Source organism: Acipenser ruthenus, chromosome 4 (genome assembly GCF_902713425.1).
Source record: "Acipenser ruthenus chromosome 4, fAciRut3.2 maternal haplotype, whole genome shotgun sequence".
In the NCBI taxonomy this organism is placed as follows: domain Eukaryota; kingdom Metazoa; phylum Chordata; class Actinopteri; order Acipenseriformes; family Acipenseridae; genus Acipenser; species Acipenser ruthenus.
The window spans coordinates 53132548-53160325 of record NC_081192.1 but is presented as its reverse complement, the minus strand read 5'-3'; the positions used below and the strand labels follow the sequence as shown (position 1 = coordinate 53160325).

Genomic DNA, 27778 nt, shown 5'->3' with positions numbered 1-27778 from the left:
CATATCTCTAAATTTATCAGTAAACTGATAATCTTTAAAAGTACAGTACCACTATACTACAAAAAAGCCGCCCCCCCCCCCCCCCCCAAAAAAAGAAAAACCCACACTGCATATTGTGTGTGTGTGTTGTTCTTTGTCTATGATACTGTACTTTGCTGTCACCTACTTAATTTATTTATGATAGAAAGGATAAAAGGTGGTATGACGAGCAGGGGGGTTCCAGTCAATTTTGGCTTGCAGTGTATCGTACCGATCACAACACCGATGAACAAATTCTGATAACTACAACAATTCCAAAATGTCTAACTTAAAGTCACAGACAGACACTTTTCAAAAACATTTGTGATGCTTGACTGGGTTATTTAATGAATGTTTATTTAAAATACTCTCACATTTAAAAAAAAAAAAAAAAGTTTATTTAAAGAATCACTGTCTCTAGGCATTACAACAACATGCTTCCTTGAAACACTCTGTACAGCTATAAATGTAACTGTGCTATTGTTACCTTTATTATTCAAAATAACATAAGAAAAAAACATTGTTTAATTGAGCATTTGTATCCTAATGGCAAGCATTTACCATTTAAATGCATACAAATCTACCAGTAAGGTGTTGGCAGATATTTCATTTTAGCTGTCTGTCGTGCTTCTCTTTCACACTTGAACAGGAATCAACCCGTCTTGAAATGTAGTGCATGGGCATCGGCTTTTGTAATAGTTTGAGATTGTTTGCATTCTTATAAGACAACATGTGGTAGAGTAGCCGCTTTTTAAACCTGTAGTTCTGGTTTGATTACCAACTCTCTCTTCTTATTACTCTAATATTTTTTCAAAAAATATAATTGTAATCCTTTACTACCTAGGTATGCTCCCATACCTACTTAATACCCATTTTCTTAATGTCAAATATATTGGACACTGGCAGCAAAGGGTTAGCACAGGCAATGCAAGTTTGATTCTCTTATTTCATCATTATTCAAGTATTAGGTAAAAAAAGTCCAGTGTTAAAATGATATGCATAAAAAATGAGATATAGTATTCAAACTACTTACAGGGGGTATGGAATAGCCTACATAATAGCTGCATTACTACTGTACCAACATCACAGCTTTACAGAATTGGTAGAATCCTACCTGTTAAAAGCAATTGATTTTAAAGAAGAGTTCCTTGAGAGTGGGATAGACACAAACCCAGTACTCAATTGAACTGAACTGTTATAATAGACTTCTGATGGGATTTTTTTAAAAACATGTATTATACATGTTTTTACTTTTACCACATCTTAAAAAGCAGGTATCGGAAATATTTTATAACAAAGGTACGGCTAACAGCATACTATTTACTTTTTTGTATTGTAAACATGGACAATGAAGAGCTTTTAACCAAAACATGTCCAGATATAGCTGTATGATGGCACATGGCACAATGTTGTTCTATTTTATAAGTAAAAACAAAATTGCATTTTTTCTAAATAACAATTCAGCACGGAGAATCCACAATGAATGAATGATTTATTGATTGCAATTGCAGATGACTTAATGAACAGTGATGGGCGCTCAGGGCCTGATGACTGTGATGGGCGCTCTGGGCCTGAGTGAATTATAAATTTGGCCAGAGGCCTCGTCCATGGGTGCTCGACGGCTACCTGTGCGAGGCCGGCTGGAAAAACATGAACAGTTACATGCATCCCAGTGCTGCAGCTAGGAAGTGGCTATGGGCCACCTCCCCCAAAAGACAATGAATGGAAAAATAATAATAATGATTAACGCACTCCACGTGGTGCACTGCCACCTACCCCCCAAAATATTGAAAAATTCATGAAAATGAGCAGGTGAGACACAGCTTGTCCCATAGAGCATGACTGCGCTGGGGGAAAGAGCCCAGCCTCTCCAGCCTGACCACACACCCCACAGAACTAAATACGGACCGCTCAGCACTCAGGTAAGGAAACCCCCCCTACTCACATATTTTTAATTTTTGATGTATGGGGAAACCTCAGGGAGTCCATGGTTGAGTGTAGCCCTTCCTCCAGGCTCTAAGCGGTCGACTCCTGTTTCGGCTTCCCAGCGCGTGACTGAGAGGCCGAAACAAAAGAAGCGACATGGAAGAATAACACACGAGCCTTTATGCGCTTGCTGATGACGTGTTGGTTAGGGGTGGATTCTCCTTGCAGAAAAACAACCAAGTTTACAATTCTAACCCGAACAACTTTTGATAAAAGATTTGAACATTTTCAAAGTTGTAAACATTGAAACAAAACATGACAGAAACATAACTTAAAGACTAGGTACAATGCATAAGAAAATATGACATACCCTTACAACAGAAATGTGCACTATAACAGTGAACACAATTATAGTTGCAATACACATTTACCATTGTAATCAACCCATGTGTAACTAACATTTTACAAAATATTGTAATATACAGTTTTATTTTTACTGTATTATACATTTTTTTCACTGCAGTTTGAACAGTGAGCAATCTGATATTCTTCCATGTACCATCATACACATTTTTACTATGTTAAATCCAGATCCTTCAGCTGTGATAACCAATACAGTTTGAAATGGAGTTTGGTGGTCTACAAGTAGCTCCAAATACACTCTAAAATTACAGAGAAATAATGAGAAAAAATTGTTTCATGTTTTTACATTCACTTTTGGAGTTCTTTGTGTAAGTCAATACTTTTTCTGTGACTGATTCACTGATTGGTCACACACAAACACACATATTAAATTATAAACAATGTTTTAATTCAGCAATGATTTTCTTCACCTTTTTTCTCATAATGCTCAATTAATTATATTAGTGCAAACACTCAGTATAAAAGTTGCAATAAGAAATGTACATTCACATTTAACATTTTAATCAATCCACTTGAAACATAGAAATAGGACAAATATTCAGTTGTTCAGATTAGTTTACCACTTTTGTAAAAGACTGGAAGATACTCTACAATATTGTATTTACTTACAAAATAGACCCGTATTAATATCTGTAAATAGCTAATTAACATTTAAAGCATACATGTTTACTAGTGATTGTACAATGAGACAGACCTATTGCAAATGGTTACAAAGAATTAAGTAGGCCACGATATTTAGAAAATATAACACCTCCAGCCTACAATTTTATCTTCTACTGCTACAATATGTTTCTTGTTTGGCCCCTGAAAACATAGAGCCCACAAAAACTACAATGCACCACATAGTTTCTGATTGCACAAAGAGTTGTATAACAAAAAGCAGAAACACTTGGAACCTCAACAAACACTATGCGGCTGTACTAAGAAATAACAGTTTACCTTAACTGGCAGGAACTCTTGTACAAAATGAACCCAAGGTACTACTCTGTCAGCATTCAAACCAAGCTTTTCAGAGTAAAGGATTTGGGCCTAATATCATGTGCAACCACAACCTGAATAAAAAAAGAAAACACTGAATACTGAGACCTATTCTGTTTACATTCCTTCCTTCCTCTGATTTCCTACATGTTGTTACATTAAGTGAAGGTTTCCCACATTGGCTCTTTATAGTGCTGACTGTATTTAGAGCACACTTGTGAATCTAGGAAATTAAACTTTACATTCAAGTAGGCATTTGGCGCCATCATACATTGCACCTGAAGCACAGTTTATAGTCCATGCTTACACACATAAACAGTTGGGTTTTCTGGATTTCAGCTACATTGGTCACAGTTATATATGAAACTATAGCTTTAAAACCCATGACAAAGTAAGGCTGTGTACTAAGTGAGAGTTACATGCAGAACTGAAAACCAAGATTAAAACTGTTGAGTAACTGCAGGGAGATTAGATATAAAGCACTTCAATACCTTACAGACAGAGCATATGGGAACATGGAGATGATAACTGTGTGCTTTGCATTTTCACAAAATGTCACTTTCATTCTAATTAAGGTCACAAACTGTCTAGCGGAAATCTGTATAGTATCAGTGTAAACTTGCATTGAAATTATATTGAATCAAGGACATGCTGAAATACAAAAATGACATCAGCAATTGACCACCACATAGTTACCAATGGCATAAACACAAACAGCTAATACAAGCTTCCTGCATGCCTATACATTTCTTATGATAGATTCCTTAACATTTGTGCAAACCATAGATTTTGATATTCTTCGGGAGAACACATGTAAATACTGTTTGTTCAGGTTACCCAGCATAATACTAATACCATGTATATAGCTTATATACTGTAGTTTATTGCAATATCAATAAAATGTTATTTTATTTTAAAAGATGGCTAAGTTAAACTGTATGTTTTACTGAATTAATGGCAGGTTCAATCTTAGTTGGCAGAAATTATAATTGCTCATTGCCACTTAACATTATTGGTTGAGGATGTTAACATTTGCCTTATACTGTGTGCATGGTTTGACCAGTAATAATGCTTTTTTTATATACTTAAAAAATTCAATCCAGTATATATAAACTTCTGGGCTATACTGTTTTATATTTACACAAAAGTTGATTCATTATAAAAACTTGTCATTTTGTTTGAAAGTGTGCCTTCTCTGCAGATTACATCATGTATACTGTGTAGTTCAACCTATTTACAACATATTTGAAGTGAATATTCAAAAGGCAAACATTTTAAACACTGTAGATGGTTAAAAATTAATAAGGCAACAAAACACAGATATTTTTTAATCATTAAATTAAAAAAAAAATCACACTGCAATACAAAATATTTTTTAAAGCAAAAGACTGATTATATATTATATATATATACACAGACACTGTATATATACAGTATATATATATAGGAACAGGTTTCAGAGAAGGTAGAACTCTCCTATACCATCTTCTACACTAATAATGATAATAATATCAGTCCAAAATTACAAGACACTCTGATTTCCACTATTGATAACGCCATCCTAAAAAACCTGTTCTGCACAGAACCTAATTGTAGAAAACCCTTGCTGTGTCATTTCTATTTACTTCCCAAAATCCACAAACAAAACAATCCAGGTCGTCCCATAGTATCAGCCTGTTCCTGTCCCACTGAACTAATCAAGTATAATCAAAAGTCTACATTAATATAAAATGTTTCTTTTTTTTAAGGGATTAGCACATTTGAAGATGTTCCCCTATGATATCATATTAAGACATTTCATTTGGAAGATTAGAACTAATTAGTTCCTGAGTGTGTACTGTAAGAATGGAAACATCAGGCAAGTTACTAGTACTGCATTTCACACTGTATGGATTATGGAATGCATTCAGGAATCTATGATGGTCCATTTACACTATGGGCAAATAAATACCAAACAAACCTTTGTAAGTGCAACATTTTAAAACATTTCTTGAAAACATCATCATTGCAATTCTGTATTAGGAGAGAGCCTTTTGAGATCCTCAAGTATGATCCATATTTACAATATGTCAACTTAACAGTACACTGGGTGACCACTGCTGTAACAATAATTATGTAGATTTTGACACAATGCTTTTTTTGCCGCAGTTTTTTTTTCATATTATACTGTACTTCAGAATATTATTCTGGCAGGGGCCTGGAACTTTAAAGGTGAGCTGTATTTTCTTTTTCACACTTAACATGGCCTTCAGTAAAAAGTGGAAATCAGTTACATTCTTATCTTGTTGAGTATTAAGCATGTATTTGTATATGTTTTGTACATTGTCCAAAAGTGAAATTGTACCTCTTTATGGGTTTACTTCACCTTTACTGTTTTCTTTCTACTTATCTATCTTCAACATTAAATTGAGTTGAATGTACTCACACTTTTTTCTCACCTCAACTAGGTTTGCCATGAATACCATCATTTCAATTGACAGGGTAGAATTAAATATATCATGCTTAACCTTTGGGCTATTTGCTCATATACCTATTAAGCATGAATAGTTTTCATCAACCAACATACTAAACAGAGATAACATGTGTTTTTGTTCCTAAATTAAAAAATGCTGTACGACACTGGGCATCACTTGGATGCTCTTTATGTTACTCATCCATCAGATTGATTGGGCCATAGAAATTTCTTACCAGTGAGCAGGAGGATGATGGGAAATGTAGTTCTGAGAGGTCCATGCGGGTACATGGGAGGCCATCTTGAGGCAGGAAATGCAATTTAAAAGTTTAAAAAAGTGGTCACAATAAAACAATACACACACCTTACATAAACCGTTGTAGCAACACATGGGAACATGTAACACAATAAAATAAAAAGGTCCTTATGTGCCTTTTAAAGCATATTGATATTGCTCTGCTGCCAATAGTAATGTATGAGTCAGATTTTAAATCTCTTTCATTCTGATCCTAGTGGCAGATGGAAGCAGGGAATAACAAAATATCCTCCAAAAGAGGAACATGAAGTATTGAGTGGGATTGGGGGAATAATTAACCATTGGGGAGAAACTACTACATGTTTGCAATCATAACAAGAAGTAAGATGGACCCAACATTCCTTTATTCTTAATTCTTGGAGGTCAGTCTAATTATTAAGGCTGTAAAGGGGATTGCTTATTACATGGTTAGCTGTAGGGTTATAATGACCACTCCATCTTGGCATAAAGAAATGTCATTCATGGTTCTATTAACAGCAGTTATATTACCCCGTTCCCCCCATTCTCCACCCCCAGGATGAAAATACATATTAGTCTCCGTGGACTGGAATGGAACATTTTATACTCTTTTGATTATTACTGGCTTGGGGTATCACACATAGTATCACATATCATGTAAAGTTCTTAAAATGTCAAAGTATGTTGATTAAATCAGCCCCATTCTCTTCCAAGTAACAGAACATTTTGAAGAAACATAAAAGGAAGATTTCTTGCCTTCTTAAGTAAAATTGACTTATTGTTATATACCGGTATAGTCATTTTGGTATATTTCAATCTTTTATTCTCCGTTTAAACTCTGATGCTTTACTGGAAATGTTTATTGTTTACTTTGGTCCATCCAGTTTGGGTAACAGGAAAAAAGCACATTAAGAGTGTAAAAAGTATAAGCACTTTCAAACTTCAAATTAGGACCTGCCCTAACAAACTGTTAGCCCTTGTTACCTTTCCAAAAGTTATTTTAAGTGGAACCCAAAGTTCTCTTTGGTTGGATTGCAGTGATCCTTGGATTACCTAACACCTTCCGATGAGAATTCAGGCATAACTGAATTGAAATTTCTATTGAGATGGCCTTTCCATAGACTTATTGTATAGTTTGCTTAATGTGCCGCTCTTGTAATCAAAACTTGTCCTTGACCAAAATGGTATGTTTTCATGCTTCCTGCTCAGATGGAAGGCAATGCGCAGTCTGGTTTGAGAGTGCATTAGAGGCCTGAATGGTTCCAAGGCCAGCTTTCACTGTGAAACTCGCTACAGATGATACTAAAGGGCAGCTAGTGCCCAACTTTGTTTGAACGTTGGCTCTCCCATAAGGGTACTTTTTCTTTTCAAGACTCGCTGACCTGGTCTGTAGGTTAGGACCATTGGATTTCCCCTCCAGGAAATATGTCAGCATTTCTCCTTTTCCTTTCACACTGACCTTCCCCCGACACACAAACTCATAGTCGCACTTCGTGAGTATTCGATACACATCTTCAGTTATCTGGAATATAAAGGAAAGAGAAGTCACTCATGGTTAGTTTTTAAATGTAGGCTATATAAACTGCCATGTCGAAAGTGTTAAGCCAGCAGACCTGAAACATAACAACTTGGGGTGGGGTTTTTTATCACCCCTTGTATTCCACTTCGACCCCTTACTGACTACTAAATATCTTGGTAACATTGTGCAGAGCTGAGCGCCTACGGAAATGCTACAAAAAGAAGGAGCGTGCGAGAACTAACTTTTATAAAGACCCATTCAAATTTGTAAATAAGTTATTCACCAGTGAGAAGAATGACACACTAAAAGCATCTAAGGTTGAGCTGGAGAGATATTTGGAGGAAACACATACAGATTCAAAAAGGTAGGAGCCTATGACAATTTCTTCAGACATCCCACCTATCAATCCACCAGAATACCAAATGGAGGACTGTGCACCTAAGTGGAAAGAAGTAGAGCAAGGTGTGAAAAAAGCAAGGGCTTCATCGTCTCCAGGGCCTAATGGAGTTCCATACAGAGTGTACAAGAGAGCTTCAGGAGTTCTACGAATCCTGTGGAAACTGATGAAAATGGCATGGGAAAAACAGGTTGTACTAAGAGCATGGTGCCGAGCAGGTGGTCTTTATACCTAAAGAAAAAGATTCTACAAGCATCAGTCAGTTTCACCCTATTTCCAGATTAAATGTAGCAGACAAGATTTTCTTCAGTGTTATTGCTCAGAGATTGTCAACTTACCTATTAAAGAACTGCTTCATTGACACTTCAATACAAAAAGCTGGCATTCCAGGTTTCCCAGGATGCTTAGAACACATCAATGTGATCTGGCAACAAATTCAATCAGCTAAAAAGGAGAGGAAGGAGCTCCATGTGACATTCCTGGATTTGGCTAATGCATATGGTTCAGTGCCACATGAACTTCTTTGGGCAGCTGTGATGGGGTGCTAGTTCGCCCCTATAATTTGTTTGTTATTGTTATTTTTACTGTTTTCATTATGTTTATTATTCTTGTTTGGTTTGGATCGGCAGGGAGGGCGTTAAATTCCTCCCTGTGGAAAATACATGTGAGAATGTGGCTGGAGCCTTAAGTGCTTATAATTATTGGTTAATTGGGCTCCAGCCACAGACTATAAAAGACAGCTGAAACCCTTTTGTTGGGAGAGGGTGGTTTGGAGTGTTTTTGTTTTGAAGAGACACAGAGTAAGTGTTGTCTGTAGAATGATTTATTTTGTTCCACTGTTTTGTTTGAAACCTTTTGTTTACTGTTTTTCCCTTTTGTTTGGCCCTTGTGCCTGTTTATTTGTGTTTTGGTCAATTAAAGTATTTTATTTCACTGCGGCTATCCTGCCACAAGTGGTGTAAGAAGTGGGATAGCACCCCCTGAAGACTCAGCGGAAGTGCAGTTTTTTTTGTTTTGTTTTTGGGAAAAAAATTAAATTAAATTAAAAAAATGGGCAAGAATAATAAACATAATGAATACAGTAAAAATAACAATAACAAACAACACAAATTATAGGGGCGAACTAGCACCCCATCACAGCAGCATTTGATTTTTTCAGTGTACCGATGACAATAACAAATTTAGTGAAAGCCTACTTTGGAGATTTGCAATTTAGTTTTTCAACTTCAGAATTCAGCACTACATGGCAATGCCTAGAAGTTTGAATAATGGCAGGAAGCACCATTTCTCCACTGGCTTTCACCATGGCAATGGAAGTAATCATTAGGGCATCAAAATGGGTAGTGGGAGGAGAGCGCTTGGCTTCTGGAATGCGACTACCACCAATTCGAGCATACATGGATGACATGACAACCATGACTACAACAGTAGCCTGCACTAATCGTTTATTGGTCAAATTAACCAATAACATTGAATGGGCATGAATGCAATTCAAGCCCACTAAATCAAGGAGCATCTCTATAATTAAAGGTAAAGTAGTAGATAAAACATTCTTCATTAATGGTGAGGCAATACCAACAGTGTCTGAGAAGTCAGTGAAGAGTCTTGGGAGATGGTATGACGGGGATCTAAAGGACACAGTTTGTGTGGGAGAAGTTAGACAACAAGCAGTAGACGGGTTGAAGAGCATAGACAGCAGCGCTTTACCAGGCAAACTAAAACTCTGGTGCTTTCAGTTTGGTCTACTGCCGAGGTTGCTGTGGCCACTGACTGTGTACAAGGTTTCTTTGACAACAGTAGAGAAGCTGGAAGCTTTAATCAGTTCATACATCAGGAAATGGTTGGGAGTTCCACGCTGCCTCAGCAGAGTGGGACTTTATGGTAAAGGAATACTGCAGATACCAGTCTCTGCTCTAACCGAGGAGTTTAAGTGCGCCGAGGTCCGACTGGAAATGACATTAGTAGAGTCACGCGACAAATGCGTAAGGGAGGCAGCACCTGTGTTGAAAACTGGAAGAAAGTGGCCGGCAAAGAAAGCTGTGGAGGATGTTAAAGCTGCCCTTCAAATTGGTGATATCATGGGGCAAGTTCAGCATGGAAGAGGGGGTCTTGGTCTCAGTTCAGCTCCTCCTACATGGCACAAGGCAGCCCCAGCTCAATGGAGGAAGCTGGTAGTCAACGAGGTGCAAAAGCAGGAGGAGAGGATGAGGTGTATAAAGGCCATTTCCCAGGCCAAGCAGGGAGAATGGATGAGATGGGAGAGTGTGAAACAACGCAAGATTGGCTGGCAAGACCTATGGTCAATGGAACAGAGCAGGATCAGTTTCCTCATCAGGTCAACATATGATGTTCTCCCATCACCACAGAACCTAAACCTCTGGGTAGGAGAGGATCCCTCATGTCCTTTGTGTTCATCACCTGCAACATTAAGGCACATTTTGACAGGATGTAAGGTGGCTCTTAGCCAAGGACGGTTTACTTGGCGCCATGACCAGGTGTTGCGATGTTTGGCCTTAGCATTGGAAGACAAGCGTAACATGACCAATAAGTTGCCACCAGTTCCATCAAAACATTACACACAAAAGACAACATTCCACTGCCCATGAGAGCAACCACCAAGAAAAGGTGTTAAAACCAATCCTCGCCCAGGACAACTGGAAGCTGCTAGAGACTGGAAAATGCTGGCAGATGTTGGTCAATGGCTTATTTTTCCACCTGAGATTGCCACCACTAACCTTCGACCAAATATTGTCTTGTGGTCTGGATCAGCACGCCTTGTTCACCTGGTAGAGTTAACAGTGCCATGGGAGGATGCTGTACATGAGGCATATGAGAAGAAGAAACTGCGGTATGCTCAACTAGCCACTGAAGCGGAACAGCGAGGATGGAGAGTCCGGGTTTACCCAGTGGAGGTGGGTTGTCGAGGATTTGTGGCACACTCTACAACCCAGTTTCTCAGAGATGTCGGATTCAGTGGCCAAGAGTTGCGTCACACAGTGAAGAACTTATCTGAAGCAGCAGAGAGGAGCAGCAACTGGCTGTGGTTGAGACGGAAAGATTCTGGCTGGGGATCTCAAGCACAATAGAAAGGAAAGCTGATGTACGGGTAAGTAAGCTGAACTAAGTTGAGTAGGGGACGGAGGGAGATGATGCTGGGATGCCAGAATCAATGTCGAGCCCTCTTGAGGTGTCGTGGGCTAGTCGACGAAACACTGAGGATGGAAGGTGCCCACTTGATGACCCCAGAGATGTACCCTACTTAGCTCAATCCAGACGGTTGTCATGCTGATGCGCTGGGGAGACCGCACTTTGGTTGATCCCCAGAGCCAGCGTCGCAGCCGTTGTGTGTGCTGATGCGCTAGGGAGGCAATAATCTGATCCCTGGAGCCAGCATTACACTTCAGCCATTAACACCAGACAGAAGGATATCTACATCATCATATGGAAGGAAGCGCAAATGGATGGAGACGCAGATGGATCACATTAGTTTACAAAAAAAGAAGCTATGTCTTATTTGGTACTTATCTTGGCGAGAGCCGAGTTCAAATCAGCATGAAGTTTTAACGTCTACTCTCGTGTAATGGAAATCAATAGATAATTGTATCCTCTTTTAATAAGCAAAATATCAATTTGCTGACAATACATAATGACTAGGGGTGGGACATTTATTATCCATTAGCCCCACTCAGATCCTTTGTTTACTAAATGTATTTGTAACCCTGTGACAGAAATACAAGTCTTGGTTGTAAATCTCCCTCCCGACCTGTGTGGGCGCTAAGCAGCGAGAACAGTTCTTTGGATGGGTTGGCCTGACAGTTCTTTCCCAGGGTCGGGAAGTCGGCCAGTCTGGATGAAGGCGAGAACGCATTGACCCAGAAGGTAAACAATGTGGCAGCCAGAGATTGGAGAGGTGGTTGCACTCGTTTACCAAGGGGTCGTTTGATACAGCATAAAAAGGGGACGGAGAATCGTAATCTGTTTCTTCGTTTTGGGTAAATTTAATGGAGACCGGAAGGACCCGTGTTAAATGTACAATGAGTGTTTTGTCTTCGTTTGTCTAACTGTTACTAAACACAAGTTCAGGAGCTGTCGCCAGAGGCCAGCACCCACCCGGATCATCACTGCACTAAAGCACACTATTGTTATATTCACCACTAGCACTACTGCACTCACTAAAGGACCGGTGACCATATATGTTTTGTCTGTGTGTGTCTATTTGTTTGTGGATTCGTGTATTATCATTTGGGACTTCCCCGTGCATTATTTATACAGAGCAGTACCAAGCACTGAGTACTGCCTGTATTTCATTATTGTTTTCTGTTGGTCAGTTTCGACTATTGGATTCAAAATAAAAGAACCATCATATCACCAGTACTGTGTTTGTTTGGAACACTGCATCATCTCTACACCTGTGCACTATAACCCACTTTGCCACAAACCCTCATTAGATAATCGCCTTTCTTCACAAAGAAAAACAAAGATTTTAATAAGCAAAACAATTCAATTTTGAATTTAAAAAAAAAGTGTTTATACAGCTTTTATTCCTTCACATACATCAATAATTGGGTAAATAATTTGTTTTCTCATCCTCTTAAAACACCAAAGACTTTTCATTTTATACTTCCAGTCTAACATGAAATAATAATGAAAATACAGTAGAACTCCGAACAACCACATGTCCAATCAACCGTGCAGGTTTTCCGCGTGGTTTTCTTTCTCTATGCCAACCACTCATTGCACTGTTTTACCGCTCTCACAGCAACACTAAAAGCATTAATAAAGCAGTGGAAATGACATTTTGATTCTGATGGTAATGAGGGACTGTGCACTCAAAAAGAAGAGTCAAGGCATTAAGCATCTCCACCACCATTTGGATTGAATTAGAATCAACACATTTCAGGTCATGGTATCTACTGAATGAAACCTATTTGTTTTATATAAAACATGTTTGTTTACATTGACAGTAAATGACACAAAACCTTATTTTTTTCTAATATCAAAAATTTTACTGTACAGTATTAAAATGCAGTACATTCTGTGAGTTTTTGTTATAAAAATTGATTGCATTCATTTACATGCACAGTAAATGACCAAAACATCCTTTATTGAACTATACTGTGGTAAACTACTGTACAGTAAATTCTTTTTTTTTCTCATATGATTATATTGTTTACATGCAAACAACACAAAACACACTTTATTCTAATGATTTTATGTCAATGAAAGTTATACCTTATTAAAACAGTGCTCTTTCATTCACTGCTCTTTTTTTCTCGCACTCGTGATAAACTTGATTGAAAAAAGTCAAACCCCATTTTTATAATGAACTGTCCCTATACGATGATCATGATATTGTAGTGTTTCGCAGGAGGCAGAAAACTGAAAGATGCTTTGTTACATGGCTGCAATATTTTCTTTATTTTCAGATGCTAGCACAGCACCCACCAGAGTCCATTGCTCTGTCCGCTTCACAACATACAACAATTCTTCTCTTGGCAAACAACATTAGACATCAGACCAACAAAGCCACAAAATGATGGCGCAGTGACTTCTTTGACCTTAGCTCTGGCCCTTATTCAAATCAAGGTACCAGAACTCAGGCACATCCCAAACAAACAACAGCCAAAGAGGACAGCCAGATAACAACCATGGGGGGAGGGACACAATTACAGTACGGGAATTATAGCACAAACACACAATGCACATAACACAGATAGACAGCTGAAATGACAGTACACGGATCACTACATTGCCTTAGTTCCTTTTTGTCCCCAAAAAGTTTGCAGTGTGCAATCCTGAGAGTCCAGCTCCACAGTTGAGCGACGGTAGTCCCACTGGTGTACGGGTTTCCCAGGTAGCCGCTGTCAGTCAACAACAGAGGTGGGATACAGCCAGGTTGCTCCTGGCGAGCGATGTAAGGTGGTCGCCCAACCCAAAAACAAACTGGGTGGTGGAGGACACAAAGTTCCGATACCGAGCAGGTACTCGGCTGTGCCATTGCGGTCGCGTCCCCCATTGGCGAGAATCATTTGCAGGTCTTGGCCTGGCAATGGGGGTCTGTGGCGCTGGTGATGAAGCCAGGGGCGTCCTGGCGTTCGCCCATACAGGGTTGCAGCTGGCGTTCGCAATTCCCGGCCCATCATCATCAATGGCCCCACTTCAAAGGTCAATGTCCCTCTCCCCAGATCCAGCTGCCCTCTCGCCTGCTGACTTCCTTGCCACTTTAGCCTGGCTGGTCTCGCCGGCCTGCTGGAAGATGTCAGACCTGACCAGGGTGACGGTGGATCCAGTATCGATCAGTGTGGTGCAGGGCACGCCCTCCACCTGACAATTTAGATGGAGGTGCGCCATGATACTGGTTCTCTCCACGATGACTGGGACGTTGGCAGTTGGGTTGGGGTTGAAGACTTGGGCCGATGTTTTCCCTTTTACATCGGCTTCTTCTTGTTTCCCGCCGGTGGTCGATGGGGTTCAGGTCACAGCTCCTTTTGGGGGCAGTAGAAGCCGATGTGACCAGGCTGGCCACATCCCCAATAGAAGCGGGGACCGTTGGTTGGTGGTGGTCCGGAACGCCCCATGGCTTGCTGGATGGCCACGATCTCCCGCAGGATCTCTACGAGTGGTGCTATGTTCTGGGTTGTCTCGTTCGGCCCCCTGGACTGTAGGATGTGGACGGGCACTGTTCTCCTCCCGGGTCAAGCCGCAGGTGCTTGCGTAGCACACCCGGTCCCATGGCTTCAATGAATTGGAACCGGGCCTGCTCCTCTTGCTCTCTGGCTGCAGCGTCCTCGTACACCCGCCAGGCTTCCCTCTCTAGGTCTGTGGCTAATCGAGCCAGGTTCTCCCCATCATCCACTCTCGCCTTTGGAACCTGGCTCGTAGCAGCTCTGGTTCACCTATACTGCCGGACTGGCATTGGAGGGTGGACACCAAGGTGTGGTAGCTGCCCGTCCTCCTCAGCCAGGTTCAGCAGCACCATCTGGACATCCCCTCTCAGTGCTGCCATCAGTTGCTGTGCCTTGTTGCACTCGCTGCACTTGCACAGCTTACCCAGCACGGTTAGCTGTGTGTGGAAGGCCTCCCAGTTCGTGGTGCTGTCAAAGGTGGGCAGTTTCACACTCCGCCGTCTTGCTGTACTGTCACTGCTGTCACATTGATCGGGTCTGCAGTCTCTCCTGGCTCCGGGTATCCAGCGCGGTGCTCTGAGTGACCCAGCCTAGTCTGTCGCTGGTCCTGCTCTGTTCCACCATCAGGGCAAGCTCCTTCTCGAGCTCCTTCTCGTACTGGAGCAGCTGTTCCTGATTGACGCTCGGGGGTTCCATGCCAGATACCACTACTAACACCAGTGTAGCATTTCGCAGAGGCAGAAAATTCAGAGACATGCTTTGTTACTTGGTTCCAAACTTTTCTTTATTTCCGGACAGTAGCACAGCACCCACCAGAGTCCACTGCTCTGTCCGCTTCATAACATACAACAATTCATCCTTTGACAACCAACATCAGACACAGACCAACACAGACACAAAATGGTGGCGCAGCACCTTCTTAGAACCTTAGCTCCGACCCTTATTCAAATCAGGGTACCACAGCTCAGGCACATCCCATTGGACCTGAGCCGCACACTAGGACCAATGGGCACAGACAAACAACAGCCAATGAGGACAGACAGATAACAAGCAATCACCGTGGAGACACAGAACGCACACAGGCAGGCTAGAATTACACAGACATGGACAGAGTAAAGAAAGCAGTGGCGGGAAATACAGAGCAGAAGGGGGGGGGCACAATTACAGTACAGGAATTAGAGCACAAACACACAATGCATGTAACACAGATAGACAGCTGACATGGGTCGCTACAATATAAAGTGGGTCCAACTGTATTTAATCTTAAACAAAAACACATTGGAAATGTGAAAAAAACGGCAAGTTATCAAAAGTTCCCAGCCATTTAAAGTGGAGATATCAAAAACACAAGCCAAGTTTCAAGAAACCATTGGGGCAACCTTGGCCAGCACAGCAAATAGGAACAACTGTAAAAGCGGTGGTTGCCCCAACTGTTTCTACTAACTTGACTTGTGTTTTTGATGCCGGTTCGATCACTTTTATTCTGCCTGAAAAACACAAGCCTCAAAAACACAAGCCAACTTGATAACTTGCCGTTTTCTCACATTTCCAATGTGTTTTTGTTTCAGATATCACTTATTTTTTTCACTTAATGGATAATAACACACACACACACATTACAGGAATAGCAAAATTGTTCAACCTATATTGATGCAATGTATTGCCGTTTGGATTGGGTAAATGTAAATAGTAGCCTAGTCTGTTGAAAGGGGTAAGATGTGAATCTGTGTAGCGTAGTGGTTATGTAGTTGGAGTGAAAATATGACTAGTCAGGGTTCAAATCCTGCCTTATATACAGACGTGCTCAAATTTGTTGGTACCCCTCCACAAAAAACGAAGAATGCACAATTTTCTCTGAAATAACTTGAAACTGACAAAAGTAATTGGCATCCACCATTGTTTATTCCATATTTAATAGAAATCAGACTTTGCTTTTGATTTTTTATTCAACACAATATTGTAAATAAGAAAACAAATGAAAATGGCATGGACAAAAATGATGGGACCGCTAACCTAATATTTTGTTGCACAACCTTTAGAGGCAATCACTGCAATCAAACGTTTTCTGTCGCTCTCAATGAGACTTCTGCACCTGTTAACAGGTAGTTTGGCCCACTCTTCCTGAGCAAACTGCTCCAGCTGTCTCAGGTTTGATGGGTGCCTTCTCCAGACTGCAAGTTTCAGCTCTTTCCATAGATGTTCGATAGGATTCAGATGAGGACTCATAGAAGGCCACTTCAGAATAGTCCAATGTTTTGTTCTTATCCATTCTTGGGTGCTTTTAGCTGTGTGTTTTGGGTCATTATCCTGTTGGAGGGCCCATGACCTGCGACTGAGACAGAGCTTTCTGACACTGAGCAGTACGTTTCGCTCCAGAATGCCTTGATAGTCTTGAGATTTCATTGTGCCCTGCACAGATTCAAGGCATCCTGTGCCAGGCGCAGCAAAGCAGCCCCAAAACATAACCGAGCCTCCTGCATGTTTCACTGTAGGTATGGTGTTCTTTTCTTTGAAAGCTTCATTTTTTGTCTGTGAACATAGAGCTGATGTGACTTGCCAAAAAGCTCCAGTTTTGAAGGATTGTGGCTTGTCAATATGCATTTTAGCAAATTCCAGTCTGGCTTTTTTATGTTTTTCTTTCAAAAGTGGAGTCCTCCTGGGTCTTCTTCCATGGAGCTCACATTCGCTCAAAAAGCGACAGATGGTGCGATCAGAAACTGACGTACCTTCACCTTGGAGTTCAGCTTGTATCTCTTTGGCAGTTATCCTTGGTTCTTTTTCTACCATTCACACTATCCTTCTGTTCAATCTGGGGTTGATTTTCCTCTTGCGGCCGCGCCCAGTGAGGTTGGCTACAGTTCCATGGACCTTAAACTTCTTAATAATATTTGCAACTGTTGTCACAGGAACATCAAGCTGCTTGGAGATGGTCTTGTAGCCTTTACCTTTACCATGCTTGTCTATTATTTTCTTTCTGATCTCCTCAGACAACTCTCACCTTTGCTTTCTCTGGTCCATGTTCAGTGTGGTGCACACAATGATACCAAATAGCACAGTGACTACTTTTCTCCATTTAAATAGGCTGAATGACTGATTACAAGATTGGAGACATGTGTGATACTAATTAAAGAAACTAATTAGTTTGAAATATCACTATAATCCAATTATTTATTATCTTTTCTAAGGGGTACCAACAAATGTGTCCAGGCCATTTTAGAATATCTTTGTAGAATAAGCAATAATTCATCTCTATTCACAGCTTCTTTGCTTTATTTTGTGACATACCAAAGGCATGCAAGTATACATGATAAAATAGCTTTTAATTTCATCACTTTTCAGGAGGAATGAAGCATTATTTCAATGAGCTGTAAGGGTACCAACAAATTTGAGCACGTCTGTATATACATGTTAAGTTATGTGTGCAAAAGTATGTATGTTCAATGAAAGTGTCATTCATAGCAACTACATTTTTTTCACATTAAAAATGTGTTTGTTACACATATATATATATTTTTTATAATTTGCAATATAAACCCTATGTGGGAATTGAACCCAAGACATGCTTCCAATGCAGCTTGCAATGCAGACGCCCTAGCTTTCACACCACAAAGTTTGTCCTTCCATTTTACATTTGCAAGTAGTATAGCAGTAAAGTTACAGTTTTTAACCAATAACGAGATGAACAAGATTTTGTAAATAATGATTATGTATTATCCCGATTGTATTGAAAGCTTTCATCTGATTTTGCAAACTATCATAATAAGCTTGATCTGTTCATTTAGTATATTATAATGTTTTCATGTTTAGGAAGTAGTACTCAGGGAGGCAGTGTTGAATTCTCAAAATGTTTGTTTTATTTGAAACTAGAGAAAATTCCTGTTAAGGGCCGGAATTCACGACACAAAAATAATAACCCTACGTTTCAGTCTTGGCACTTTCACTGCATATTCTCATCGGTCACAGCTCACACGCTCGCTCAGTCACACCCACAGTTTCCAATCCATGTTCAGCGCTGGACTGTCTCCAGTCCCCAGGCTCATGCACCCCCTTAGATCACCTCCTATCATTTCCCGCCTCTGTCTGGCTCATCAATCAGTCACAACCTTGCTCTGCAACCCCCGAAAACAGAAACACACATTCTCCCCACTCATTCACTCACTCCCCCTTCCCATGCTTACAATACATGTACATAAAAGACAGACGATACAAACTGAACAGACAACAACTCTTGCAACAAAGCAATTGTCTGGATCATTACAATATATATTTTTAAATTTGAAAGTAAAAATATATGAAAGCATATCGACCTTTATGTACAAAAATCTTCACTAATATACAATTGAACAAGAACTGTTGAGTATTTATTTTCGTTTCATACAGTATTAAATGGCAGTGTTTATATCTGATAGTGAAAAAGACAGATAAATCAATAGATACATAAATATCAAGACAGATAAAGAAATGTCTATATATTGATTTATGTATTGATTTATTTCAATATGCATTAATGTATTTATTTATATTTTAATTTATCCAAATATATAGGCTATCCTTCAGCATAGCTAATTCTCAGAAATTAATGTTCCTTTTTGTCCATTGGGGACCACAAATAGCGTTACTCTCATCAACCAATATTGAGAGGAGGAACCGTACTTCCTTGCACCAATAGGGACCAAAATGAGCGTTATACTGACAGGAAACCATGCTTTTTCAGAGATGTTCCATTTTAAAACAGAAATAAATAATTTAATATAAATGATACAGACGTCAAAATAAATGTGTCCCCGAGTATATTTCCATGTTGACAAAACAAGTTAATTGTCATTAAACTCAGATGTTCTGTAATATACATATTCCTGGATAAATGTGCCTGGGGTCTACAAAATTCTGCAAAAAAATAGGAAAAAAAGGAGGACATTTTTACCTTACTTTGGCGACTTATTTCTCTTACTGTATGACAGGTATTAACTTTTGTTTTCTACATTTCACCAAAAGTGTTGGGAACTACAAATTAAACGTGAAATGGTGCTTTTGGCTGATTTACTTTTGCTGCGCCAATACCCTGAAAACATGTAAACTATCCTCGTTGTATAGAGTCTGGTAGTTCTCACTGATAACTTGGCGCAAGGAACTACCACTCCTCTCAATTTACCAATATTTAATTTTATTTTGGGGTTATATATTAATGAAAAGATCATGTTTTGGGAGGTTATAGATCAACTGCATGTTTCTACAAACGCACAGGGCTCGGTCCCAATTATTACAGTTAATGTGGAGTTCTACTGTATTTTTGTTTTCACCATTACAGTAGTTAGATAAATCATTGATCAAAAATACCTACATCACATTAATTAATGAATCTATCCTGGTTTTAATGTTTAACTCCGCTTACAATAGAAAATGTACTTACTTGTATTTTCCCTTGAACTCCAGTGCTGTCCATTCTGCTAGCTACATTAACAGTGTTTCCCCAGATGTCATATTGTGGTCTCCTGGCCCCAATGACTCCTGCCACTACAGGTCCAACATTGATACCTACAAGTGATAGATTTTACAGTGAGCTAAAATCCTATCATAGAAAAGACGCTCCAGTCATTACACTGTACTTTCAAAGTGGAACAAAATGTACGGAAGGAAACACCCTCCTTTTGTCCAATTCCTTTTGCACACGTCTAAAGAGGTATAAGACAATTAACTTAATTCAACACAGCAGACCAATTAAGCAGTCTTGGTCTTGGGTTTGCCCCTATATCATTTTACTTCCCATGTGGTCAATACAGGGTGCTAGTTAATGCCACTTCACATGGGGTACAGACTAGTAGCACTAACGTTCCGTCCAGCAGAGAACTCATGCTGACCTTGAATATTGAATAGCCTATGAATCGAGACCTCTGAAAGATAGAATTCTATTGGCCATAAGATGTTGTGGAGCACATCAGTACCCTGTTTACACTTACTTTAAAGCCGACTGTGGTGGCTTAGGTCTTTTTTTTTTTTTTTGTAGTGTAAACGCAGCTGGCCCAGGTCCATACCAGGTTCAGCCATCCTAAAAGTGGCCTTCTCCAAAGAGGGCTCATCAACGTCTTTGGTCTGTTTTTTGTTCTACTGTGAATGCAGTGATCAGAGACGGCTCACATTTGCCACCTACACTCATGGGCAACACCTTCATTGTCAGCGTCAAACAGGCACAGACAACAGCCACAGGAAGTTGGGTTTGTTACTCGGACAATAGAACCCAAAAATATCTTTCAAAGAACGGTGAGATTCCAAAATACAAACATTCTATATTTGTGCTATAATTTGAAAAGACATTTAAACATGTACAAATTATGTGGGATAAATGTGAAACAAGCATAGTTGCTACAAAACTTTATCGTCAGACATATTATTTTTCACACATATCTATAAACGTAACCTGTGATCGTATTTTGATGCATATTATTATGAGGAAATGTTCGGTTTTGTGGGTATCTCTATCTAGAACTAAACAAATCGTTACAGTAAAGTCTTTAAGAAAATATGTTTTTCTGAACTGGGCGAATACAGTCCATTGTTTAAAAGTAACGTGCTTCTAGACCTGAACATAGCGCTTGTTTTAATTATATACATCATGGCACTTAGAATTATACAATTTGAAAAAGAAAGTCACACGCTTGTGGAAGCTTAATCAATTTAAATGTATAGGCTTTAGTTTTGAAAGTATATCATTGTAAGTGCCATGATGTGAATATATGTATATTCTTCAGGTCCAAAAGCACTTTACTTTTAAACAAAGGACTGTATTCGCCCCTAGAAGGAAATCTTTTGATTTATAAAAGGCTTTATTTTTTTTTTATTTTATCATCGATAGTCCCATGATGCTGTTAGTATATGATGAATATATGATGAACTTGAGTTTTGGAGGGAGAACGTACACAATTGAAAGTTGCAGATGTTTCTTTTTAGCTATTAAATTAAGAACATAAGAACATAAGAAAGTTTACAAACAAGAGGAGGCCATTCAGCCCATCTTGCTCGTTTGGTTGTTAGTAGCTTATTGATCCCAGAATCTTATCAAGCAGCTTCTTGAAGGATCCCAGGGTGTCAGCTTCAACAACATTACTGGGGAGTTGGATCCAGACCCTCACAATTTTCTGTGTAAAAAAAGTGCCTCCTATTTTCTGTTCTGAATGCCCCTTTATCTAATCTCCATTTGTGACCCCTGGTCCTTGTTTCTTTTTTCAGATCAAAAATATCCCCTGGGTCGACACTGTCTATACCTTTTAGGATTTTGAATGTTTGAATCAGATCACTGTGTAGTCTTGTTCAAGACTGAATAGATTCAATTCTTTTAGCCTGTCTGCATACAACATGCATTTTAAACCCAGGATAATTCTGGTCGCTCTTCTTTGCAGTCTTTCTAAGCAGCAATATCCTTTTTGTAACTAGGTGACCAGAACTGAACACAATATTCTAGATGAGGTCTTACTAATGCATTGTAAAGTTTTATCATTACTTCCCTTGATTTAAATTCAACACTTTTCACAATATATCCAAGCATCTTGTTGGCCTTTTTTATGCTTCCCCACATTGTCTAGATGAATACATTTCTGAGTCAACATAAACTCCTAGGTCTTTTTCATAGATTCTGTCTTCAATTTCAGTATCGCCCATATGATATTTATAATGCACATTTTTATTGCCTGCGTGCAGTACCTTACACTTTTCTCTATTAAATGTAATTTGCCATGTGTGTGCCCAGTCCTGAATGCTGTCTAGATCATTTTGAATGACCTTTGCTGCTGCAACATTGTTTGCCACTCCTCCTATTTTTGTGTTGTCTGCAAATTTCACAAGTTTTCTTGCTATACCAGAATCTAAATAATTAATGTAGATTAGGAAGAGCAGAGGACCTAATACTGATCCTGTGGTACACCACTCGTTACGTAGCTCCATTTTGAGGTTTCTCCTCTAATCAGTACTTTCTGTTTTCTACATGTTAACCACTCCCTAATCCATGTGCATGCATTTCTTTGAATCCCTACTGCATTCAGTTTGAGAATTATTATGCAGGACTTTGTCAAAAGCTTTCTGGAAATCTAAATAAACGATGTCATATGCTTTGCAATTATCCATTGTCGTGTTGCATCCTCAAAAAAATCAAGCAGGTTAGTTAGACACGATCTCCCTTTCCTAAAACCATGTTGACTGTCTCCCAGGATATTGTTACCATATAGGTAATTTTCCAAATTAACAAGTTTTGCTTTTGATTAACAATAAAAATAAGTATTTTTCATGGGTAAAAAATAGCAATACATTTACATATAAGAAGAGTTGTCAGACTGATGTGTACATGTATAGAATAACACTGGTTTCTTTAAATGTCCAATTACCCCAGAAGAAGAGGCTTTGGAAGTGGAAATCTAAGTAAACAGGTGTTATTTACACGAGAGGAGTCTGACAAGTAGACGGTAGGGATATGCAAGTTTTCAATACTTCGCTCCATTTCTGATGGCAAAATGAAATCTTAAATTAGCATGGAACGACCACCTTGAAGTAGAAACACACGAGTGACACAAATTACAGGCTTGTTGTTAATTTAAACACTCCTACATCTGTGTTTTAGGGAGGGGAAATGTCTTCAAGCAAGGGGTGGTTGATATGACATCATTAAAACCCGGTCAAAGTAATGACATCATGGGCAGGGCTAAGGTTATTTGCAAGAAATAAATATAAGTGTTTGCTAGGCCATTTCCTTTGCATTTCTCTGCTTTAAAAAAATATATAATCATTTTTAGTGAATCTCTAGCTAAACGGATTGACTGTTTTAATAAAGCTTTAGGTAGATAAATGCATTGGAGCCTCATACCGAATCCAACCTTATCTGTATTAAATGATGCCTACCACGTTCTTATGCTACTGTAAATTAATGAAACAGACTTATATAAGGGGGTGTTAAAAACAACTGGACGTCCCTTTTCAGCATCCTGGTGTAATATGATTTCAGTCAAGACAATCTTGCGTTAAATAACCACCTTTATTATAATACAAAATCTTACAGATTTTCAAAAACATTGAACCCAAACAATGGCTGAAGAAAAAAAAGGAATAAGCACAGTTTCAACCTTTGGAGCATTATGGTGCCACCTGCTAAAAAACAAAGAATAAAATAATAAATCTATGGGACGTGTTCAACCCAGTGAAAACAAATATTAGGCAGAGGAGGATCGTACTGTGGGACATATTCCCTGAATATGATAATACATGAACCTGTATTAGAAATGTAACTGGATTCATTAATGATACTGTGTGTCTTGAGAAACAGGGCAGACTGCTGTGTCTTGAGAAGGGGGCCTGTGGCTTGCAGACATACTGAACTATGTGACCTACTGATTAGAGGACCAGCCCCTGAACTGGATTAGGCTGAGCGGACAGTTGAATTATGTACAGATAATTCACACGTGCAACAACAATCATTTTGACACAAGGAAGACATAAACGAGTGACGTCCCAGTGGAAAATGACATTAAAACATCAAAGGACTAAGAGTTTAAAAAAAGGCAAGATACACAAATGATCTCATGAAAGTAGCTATTTAGCAGAGTCAAAAAGACTATAAATATCCTGACTATAACTATAACTGACTATAACTGATCATTTTGCGCTCCACATCGAATGCTAAACAAGGTGCTGTCACTCTGCTAAGCAAAGCTGCAATTCTGGGACTCTGCCTAAATAGGGAACAAAGACGGGACTCTGCCTGAAAACTGACCCAAGATGAGGAAGCAAGCTGCAAGCGAGTCAACGACCACAAGCAACGAGACAGAGGCCCGGCTGGAGGACTGAAGCATTTATGCAGAATTATGCAGAATGTATATTCGTTGAATGCAAGGAAACATAAATCACTGCAAACGGCAGATGACAAACCTTAGGATAGTGCAATGTTGTCCTGGTTTGTGCAAGAATGATCCCGTGGCACTCCACTGTCTGATGTAATTCTTTGTGAACAAGCAAGGATTTTTTTATGAAAAGCTTCAGGAAACTAAGCCAAATATTTATGCTGAGAATGTTACTGGAAGCACAGGCTGGCTAAAGCGTTTTAAAGAAGGTCACGGTATTAGGGAGATAGATATCAAAGGTGAGCAATTGTCTGCTGCCACGTCAGGAATTGATTCTTTCTGTGAAAAACTAAAATGTTATGGAGGAACACTTAAGACATATAAACATCAACAGTTTTAATTTGAATAGGAAAGTTCAGTGTGTATTTAAAATGTCAGGGCTCAGGATTGGAAAACGAGTTTCTCCCCATCACATTTCCCTCCCCTTCTGGCATTGCGCTATTGTAGATGTGAGAAAGAAAGTCCGCTATTTTGTTCTGACTGCCGGCTCGGTACCGGATGGTGAAACAGTAAGGTTGCATAGCTAAGAACCAGCGAGTGATCCTCACATTCGAATCCTGCATCTTCCCCAACCACTGCAGTGCATGGTGGGTCAGTCCCCAGGGTGAACTCTCTTCCCAGCAGGTAGTATCGAAAGGACTTCAAAGCCCACTTAATGGCTAAACATTCCTTTTCGACTATCAAGTATGCAGTCTCACAGGGAAACAGTTTCTGCCTGATGTACGGTACTGGCTGCAAGAGTCCTGGATCTCTTTGTAGCAAAACTGCAACAAGACCCACTCCAGATGCATCAGTTTGAACCACAAATGCCTCACTGAAGTTGGGACTACAAAGGACCAGTTCCTGGCACATAGCTTCCTTTAAAACTCTGAAAGCTTCTTCACAGTCATCTGTCCAGCATACTTTATTGAGCCCAGATTTCCTTGTTAAGTCGCTTAATGGGGCTGCTTTAGTTTCAAATGCAGGTATAATCGTCAGTACCACCCTACCAAACCAAGAAAGGATCTTACTTGTGTCTTGGTAATTGGTCTAAGACAAGTCCGTATGGCCTCCTCTTTCTCCTTTTGAGGTTGAATTTTCCCATATCCCAGGACATATCCTAGATACTTTTGTCTCACGTTTTGCCAGTGGACACTTTTTTGGATTGATAGTGAGGCCTGCAGCTTGAATCTTCCCCAGCACAATTTCAAGTGCTGAAGATGCTTTTCCTAGGACTAACTATATATGACTATGTGTGACAGAGAAAAAATTAATCTTGGTTATAAATCTCCCTCCAGACCCGTGAGGGCGCTGTGTAAAGGGAACAGAGTCCCCCGGGCTGGATGGTTTGACAATTCATTCCAAGGGAAAGGTGGAAGTCGGCCATCTAGAAAGGGGACGGAGCTATGGTACACCAAGTCATCACCCCAGAAGGGAAGCGATGTGGCAACCGTGGATTGGAGGAGAAACCTGCCAGTACCCTTTACACAAGTCAAGGGTAGTGATATATTGGGCATCTCCTAATTGTTCCATTAGATCATCCAGCCGAGGCATGGGATAGGGGTCAAATTTGGACCTGGCGTTGAAACCCCGAAAGGCAATACAGAAGAGGATACTTCTGTCCTTTTTTTGGTACTAGAACCACCAGGCTACACCATTCACTATGGGAGGTCTCGATGACACCCAGCGCTAGCATCACCTCAGTCTCCTCCTGTAGCACTGGTAGGAGTCTTTCAGGAATTTGATATATCCTTTGCCGTACTGGATTGCTGTGTTCCACGATGTTAGTACGGCTAGGTTTTCTTGAAACAATCCTTGTGGCAAGACATCTCTCAGCTCCTGCTAACTGGCTAGGAAGATGGCTCAAGTCCAGACTTCCAGTGGTATTGCTACAGGGAAAGTATTGCTATAGGGTCTCCTCGTCCTCCTCTATAGCTTACACATATAATTGCTGACAGGTGCTCTCTTTCCATCGAATCCATTCTTTAAGCAGATTAAAATGGAATACCTTCTTAAGCTTCCTCTGAACAGGTATGGCAATCTCATAGATGAGGGGTCCCATTTTCCTGATGACACTATAAGGTCCTGTGGCAATGTGCCCCGCCCCTGTGTGCAATTGTGTGTTATGTGTTGTATGTTGCGCGTGTAAATGTTGGTGTATAGTCATTGGTACACGGGATATAAACGGGTCTGTGTTTCACGTGTATTTAAAAAGTGTATAATTATATGTAGGCACGGGATTGCACATCACGCACGTGCATTTAAAATATAATATGCGAGCACGGGGTTGCACAGAATTAATTCACGTGCTGGGATTCAAGTGAATAATTAATTAGTAATTGAATCCCAGCACAACAGTATATATAGATGCACATTTTCATGCAGTGAGGGTTGGGTGTTCGGAAGAGGAGAACGGGTGAGAGAGAGAGGAGAGTTAAAATCATTAGAAAGATAGTAAAGATAAGTGTTTGTTCTCACCGTGTTTGTTTGTCTCCGTGCACCGTTTGTTAAGTGTCAGTCGTTTTGTCTGTCTGTTTATTTTGCGTCAAGTGCCGTGTCCTGTTTTGTATTCCGTTGTTTAAACCTTTTTATTTTGTTATTAAACGCTGAGTGCAGCCATTGCACTCAGCTCATCACAACCACCGTCTCTGTCTGTGTATTCCTGTCTGGTCTGACGCCACCCACTCTGGCCGTCTTTGTGACACGTGGTGTCATCGTGGGATAGCCGCGCCTCCAAGCGTCAGACCAGGAGGGGTCTGGAAAAAAAAAAAAAAAAAAAAAAAGGTCAATGGCAGAAGACGCCATCAAACTGCGGGGCTGGTTCCTAGAGAATGCTGGGCTGGAGGCCCAGTCTCTGCCCATAATCGTCCGGGCCCTGTGGATGATGGACAGTGAGAGATGGGAGGCCTATCAGGAGGAACACACCCCAAACACCTTGGAGGAAGGTGTGGAGTTTCTCCTCAGCTACCTGGAGGCAACGATAAAAGGAACAGCAGCCCAGGTAGCAGGCCCACCAGCAGAGGGTGAATGCCTGCTGTCCCCATCTCCACCAGCAGAGGGTGAGTACCTGCTGTCCCCATCTCCACCAGCAGAGGGTGAATGCCTGCTGGTTTTGCCTCCACAGCCCAAATGGGAGGAGCCTGAGCGTCCACAGCCCAAATGGGAGGAGCCTGAGCGTCCACAGCCCAAGCGGGAGGAGCCTGAGCGTCCACAGCCCAAGCGGGAGGAGCCTGAACGTCCTACGCCTGAGTGGGAGGAGCCTGAACGTCCTACGCCTGAGTGGGAGGAGCCTGAACGTCCTACGCCTG

At 40.2% G+C, this 27778-nt stretch overlaps 1 protein-coding gene across 2 annotated transcripts in view; it reads right to left on the bottom strand.

The window, feature by feature from the left end:
- Positions 1-229: 229 nt before the first annotated feature.
- Positions 230-27778, bottom strand: part of LOC117399269 (adenylate cyclase type 1-like) — a 185216-nt gene continuing 157667 nt past the window's right edge. The window contains exons 19-21 of one of the 2 annotated variants that reach the window (XM_059022542.1): positions 20024-20148; positions 7454-7593; positions 230-6098 (exon numbers count right to left, since the gene is read on the bottom strand). In XM_059022542.1, the coding sequence (XP_058878525.1) occupies positions 5996-6098; positions 7454-7593; positions 20024-20148 (368 nt within the window). In that variant the 3' untranslated portion in view covers positions 230-5995. Of the gene's footprint in view, positions 7594-20023; positions 20149-27778 lie in introns of both variants that reach the window. The other variant, XM_033998358.3, reaches the window with a different exon arrangement.